We start from the raw sequence: 6,000 nt of genomic DNA, 5'->3' as shown, positions 1-6,000 counted from the left end.
CACTCTGAGGAGATAAGCAACAATGTGTCAGTGTGCAGAACCCTCCTGTGCTGTTGCAGTACATACTGTATACCAGTAACATCACATAACAGTACATTCTAAGAAATGTTTTTAATGTTCGGAATGACTCAATGTAGTTCCAGAGACTGGTGACGTGCTTCATTCTGTCAGTTGACAGCTCTGAACATTCTGTCTTCTGGGAGAGTTTGGTGTGTGGAATTTCTGCTTATGCAAACACACGTTCTCTCTCTGAATTCTCACGTCAGTAAAGTTGGTGAGTAACAAACTTATTGGAAGACAGTTCACAAAGTTAACCCGCAAGAGCGATTCGCTACAGAATGAACTCAGGAAAACTGGGGCCTATTCACGAAGGGGCAATGTTTTGAACATTGCAGATTGAAATGTAGAGCTGAGGGGTGTTCAGTGGTGTAGCACACTAAGGTGCATACCATATCATCGCAAGGTCCCTGGTTTGATTCCAGCCATCGACATATCCTGCATGTCATCCCTCCTCTCTCTCTCACCCATCCTTCCTGTTAATCTCTACTATCTCTATCCCAATAAAGCAGAAATGCCCTAAAACATATATTTAACAAAAATGTAGAGCTGAAACTATGTATTCCTACCTCGGACAGTGTGTCTGCTCTATTCATTGCATTTCTACATGAATATTCTGTAACCCCCCCCTGAATAAACCAGTGTATCCAACAGAGAAAACAAAACAATGAGACACACGTTATCATAAGCGCTATCACAAGGGGCTATCACATGTTGGAAAGTGTAACAAACTTAATAAACAATCTAGCAGACTAGAGTGGGTTGACATTGTTTTTTTTATTGAAAAATACCGCAGTAGTCGGGGGTAAAGGGTTGAATGACGCAGAGATGCGTCTTTAAGTGCCGTTCCGAGCGCCTCAGATAGCACAATGCTATACATAGAGACGCGACCCTGTTGGTGACTTGAGTTTCGGTTACGTAACTGAGAGACAACCTGCTTTTTCCACTGTGTAGTAACTTGTATTCACGTGGAACCTTCGTGAGCTGTAAGGAGTAGTTCATCAAGTATGTTAACAGTAGAAGTAGGCCTGTGGGTGCATGGGGTGTTACAGGGTACAACTCAATGGTCTTCCTCCTTCTTTCTCTCCTTACTTCCTTCACGTCATCCACGCTCCTCTGAATAGACAGGACAGGTCAAAGACTATATATTACTTTTTATTTAAACGTTTGTCGTTTCGTTTCAGATCAGGACAGAGGAAGGGAAGGATGCAAGGAGAGGAACCATGTTTCTGAAAACACTCTAGGGTCTAAGGGTTCCTCTATTGACCAGAACCCTGACTAACAATTCCCTGACCCCTAGACCATAGGCTCTAGGTCCTTCTGCAGATCTGAAAGGACTGGATAGGTGACAGTAAGATATAGATATATATATTAGGTTAAACCTGTACATGTATTGTTGTCAGATGGACAGGAATACCAAGGGCTAGGGTTGGTGTTCCTCCTTCTTCCCTTCCGTCAGTGTTTGATGGTGATAGTCTTCACCTCAGTGAAGAAATGGTACGAGTCCCTCCCCCCCTCCCTCCCCACCCCGGAACTCTTCATCCCCCCGAAGGGCAGGTTCAGATCCCTCACCAGCCAACAGTTGGTCCACACCAGCCCCGTCTGCAGCCTCCGCGCCACCCTGTGCACCCGCCCCACGTCGCTGGACCACACGGTCGCCGCCAGCCCGTAACGCACGCCGTTGCCCCTGGCGACCGCCTCGTCCTCGCCGTCGAAGGGGCTCACGCATGTGACGGGGCCGAAGATCTCCTCCTGCATGACGCGGGACGAGTCTGAGACGCCGGTGATGATGGTGGGGCGCATGTAGTAGCCGCCGGCGTTGCCCTCGGGGAGCTCCAGGGGGTCCACGCCTTCGCCGCACTGCACGGTGGCGCCCTCGGATTTGGCGAGGGTCACGAAGCCACGCACCTGAGAGGAGAGGAGGGGAGGGAAGAGATTAGCTTAAACGGATCATTTGTGTACATATAGAGATTTTAAAAAACGTTAAGAGGCGGAGGTCAAGGGTGAGGGACAGAGGGAGAGAAGGAAAAGGGAGGAAGTATAATGTCACCATCCCTCTAAGTATGAATTGCGATCCTGCGCATAATTCTTGTCACAAACCTATAATGAGCACCACAACTACGAGAACCACAACGGAAATAAGTCCTTTGACTTGACTGTGTATTTATCCTCGATAATGTGTGAATTGTGTAGTGTGTGGAGTAACTTTATGTGTATTTTAAAATAGTCATATCAAATGTATTCATTCCTTCAATACTGTGTTTTATACATTACAAACAGTAGTTGTTTCACGGGGCCCGACCTTTTCTAGGTGCTCTTTGCTGATCAGAGCTCCGTTGTTGCTGTTGGGGTCAGTGGGCACACCCGTTTTCCACTTCCGTGCTGCCGCCACAAACTTCTCCAGGAACTCTGGGTAAATGCTCCTCTCCACGTAGATCCTACTGGTGCACAGACAGATCTCACCCTAGAGAGAGAGAGAGAATATGGCTTAGGTGGAGAAGGAATGTGAGAAGGAGCTGCTACTTTTATGCCTGCTGGTAAAATATGAACCCTGATCGCCACCTTGTGGCCAACAAAATTGCAAACCCAGTCCCAGCTTGCAAAAATAGGCCCCCAGTTAAATACTTTCTCAAGTACTTGAAAGGGACACTTAAACTGAACCAACTATGTGCAGAAGTTCATCGTCTGATTGGATTAACTACAAATGTCCCAAAACCTGATTGGCTAGCCATTCTCTCACTAGATCCTTCTGGGTAATCCTCTCACCTGATTGGAGAAGCTGGAGCGGACGGTGGTGGCGATACATTGGTCCAGGTCTGCGTCGGCGAACACCAGAGCGGGGTTTTTACCCCCCAGCTCCAGCGACAGTTTCTTACAATAGGGGGCACTCCGCTCTGTGATTCGCTGGGCTGTTGCCGTGGAGCCAGTGAAGGAGACCAACGGGACGTCTGGGTGGCCTACCAGGGCATCGCCCGCCCGAGGGCCAGTGCCGAATACCATGTTGACCACGCCCGCTGGGAACCCTGAAGAGAGGGATCGAGTCGAAGGAGAGAGGAGTGGAGGGAGGAAGAGAGGGATGTAGGGATTTTTATTCTTTTTTAATCCTTTATTTAACCAGAGAAGTCACACTGAGATTTACATCTCTTTTTCAAGTGAGCCCTGGCCAAGAATATTGTTAATAATTCCAAGTAATTAATTCTCAACAGTATTCAGACCCCTATACCCGCTACAGTAGTGTAGTCCTACCAGCCTCTTCCATCAGTTTGCACATCATCCAGGCTGTGACGGAGGTCATCTCACTGGGCTTGGCCACCACTGTATTGCCCGTGGCAACGGCAGGGGCAATTTTCCAAGTGAGCAGGTACAGGGGCAGGTTCCAGGGGCTGATCAGACCAGCTACACACACACACACACACACACACACACACACACACACACACACACACACACACACACACACACACACACACACACACACACACACACACACACACACACACACACACACACACACCATAGAGAGAGAGACAGAGTTACAAAGCATGAAAGACCTTTCCCCAGACTCTGACTGCAATACTCGTAAACGAAGGTTGCTCTAACCCATAAATAATTCACAAGCTTCAAAACAGCTTTAAAACTTTAAAGGACTTTTACCCACACGCGCGCACACACACACACGCACGCACACACACACACACTCACCCACTCCCACAGGGCTGCGGACAGTGTAGTTCATACAGCCCATGTGGTCCATCTGGCTGCAATCTGTGGTGTGGTGGAGGACGGATGAGGCAAAGAACCGGAAGTTGTACACCGATCTGGGAATGTCCACGGTCCGGGCAAACGTGATGGTTTTCCCTGTCGTACGGTCGGCACAAAGAGAGAGGATGGTTAATGAAGTTATCAAAGGCAGAAGAAATGGGTCAATTGAAAACACTTAAGGTCTGATGCCATCCAAACTGACCCATTTCCCAAACTCCTATCCTAACCTAGGTTTGTGGGCTCGTCTGGAATTTCTGCACAAATCTCCCATTGACATCACAACATCAGTCTGTGAAAGCACAATGCGAATAACCAACAGTGCTCTGCGCAAGTAACGGGCCAGTGAAATACATTTTCTTCTTTTGGCACTATACTCCAAAAGTTTGGATTTGAAATGAAACAATAACTATGAGGTTAAGGTATCAAGTCTCAGCTTTTATTTAAAGGTATTTGTATACATATTCAATACGTATAAAAGTGTTGTCATGTCAAAATCGTGAAACCAATATGTTTTGTGGGTTTGATTCCCACTGGGCGTATATATACAAAACATGTGTGTACTCATTGTACTGTAAGTTGCTTTGGATACAAGGAATTGCTGAATGGCATATATTCATCATGTAGTCAGGTCCCTCAATCACTCTTGTCTAAGAGTTAGTCATCATGGACCACGGTTAGAATAAAAAAAATATGTAGCCTATATGGTCTATATGGTACCTTGGTCTCTGGACTCGGCCTGGGCGAACTCCTCCAGATGAGCCTCCATCAGGTCAGCTAGTTTATTGAGGATCTGGCCCCGATCTTCTGGGCTACGTGCCGACCAACCAGGGAAGGCCTCTTTGGCCGCTTGCACCGCAGCCTCCACCTGGAACCAATCAGATGGCCGGATTTGTGACAAGGAGTTGGTACTCTGTGTGTGAAGTGTACGCTCACTGAACACTTTAATAGGAACACCTGTACACCTTCTCATGGTGGAGGTGGAGGAACACCTGTACACCTTCTCATGGTTTACCCATCTTCTAATGGCTACTTCCAGCATGATAATGCACCATGTCACAAAGCAAAAGTCGTCTCAAACTGGTTTCATGAACATGACAATGAGTTCAGTGTTCTTCAGTGGCCTTCCCAGTCACCGGATCTGAATCCAATAGAACACCTTTGGGATGTGGTAGAACGGGAGATTCACAGCTTGAAAGTGCACCTGAAAAATCTGCAGGAATTGGGCACTTCAAATATGTCCAGTTTTCATTCAAATGTAACGCAACAACTCCGCAACAGGTCCACGGTACATAGTACGTGGGTTTAATCATTAGCTTGTTTGTTGACTGCAAAGACCAAAGGTGCATCCCAGTGACTAAGCAATGATACTATTTTTTTTGCATTATGCATTATTGGGCATATTTCATATCACACAATACATATTGCAACACAGTAGCCTGTCAGTGATTATTACAATGTATCTAACTACAATCTTACAAGCAGAACACTGGCAAACTTTACATTGTAGCGACTCTTGAGCACGCATCCATCAATTTGTGGACAGTGGATGTACGTGTAAATCACCCATGATTGGAAAACTAAATGTTGCGCGATGGACCAGTGGGCTGGCTGCCGTTTTTAACCCACCTCATCTTCGCCGCTGTCAGGCACTTTGCAGTACACCTCCCCAGTGGATGGGTCGTAAGACTCGATGTGTCTGGAGCATGGGACGAACTTTCCTCCGATGTAATTCTCCAGAACCAGATGCGCCCGTTGGTCTGCAGTTTTCGGCATGGCTGGCAAATAATAGCGTCGTTTAAAACAAGGAAATTGTAAAAGAGGTAGAAATGGTGTAACAGGCTGTGACACAACGCTTCAGGATCGCAGGGTGAAATAGTCAATTTCAAAAGCGAGTAACGGGACATACCTGGCCCTCCCACTGTACAAAATTTGTTCACCTGCGTGGCACCTCTACCCATAAATTATCATGCCCCTTAACCAATAGAAAGTCCTGAAGTGGTTATTCATAGAATACAGCACCAATGGATATCGTGTAGAGGCAGGCTTGCAAACTGGACTAGCTGTTCATTGACTTTAGAATGAGGACAAAATCAGTTTCCATATTTCTATGACAAGGGAGAAAAGCCATATTATGCGGACCACAGGCAGGTATTCGTTTCCTTGGTTCAAACACGCTTCAAA

At 46.8% G+C, this 6,000-nt stretch overlaps 1 protein-coding gene across 1 annotated transcript; it reads right to left on the bottom strand.

The window, feature by feature from the left end:
- Nucleotides 1-1,512: 1,512 nt before the first annotated feature.
- On the bottom strand, nucleotides 1,513-5,592 carry aldh8a1 (aldehyde dehydrogenase 8 family, member A1; the record flags this gene model as incomplete). Its single annotated transcript, XM_083688534.1, has 7 exons — nucleotides 1,513-1,965; nucleotides 2,360-2,521; nucleotides 2,824-3,080; nucleotides 3,304-3,453; nucleotides 3,760-3,915; nucleotides 4,537-4,684; nucleotides 5,446-5,592. 7 exons carry the CDS (start codon nucleotides 5,590-5,592, stop codon nucleotides 1,513-1,515), a joined length of 1,473 nt encoding a protein of 490 aa, XP_083544660.1.
- Nucleotides 5,593-6,000: the final 408 nt, after the last annotated feature.

The sequence above is a fragment of the Argentina silus genome, assembly GCF_951799395.1.
Source record: "Argentina silus genome assembly, chromosome: 17".
In the NCBI taxonomy this organism is placed as follows: domain Eukaryota; kingdom Metazoa; phylum Chordata; class Actinopteri; order Argentiniformes; family Argentinidae; genus Argentina; species Argentina silus.
This window is presented reverse-complemented; position numbering and strand designations above follow the sequence as displayed.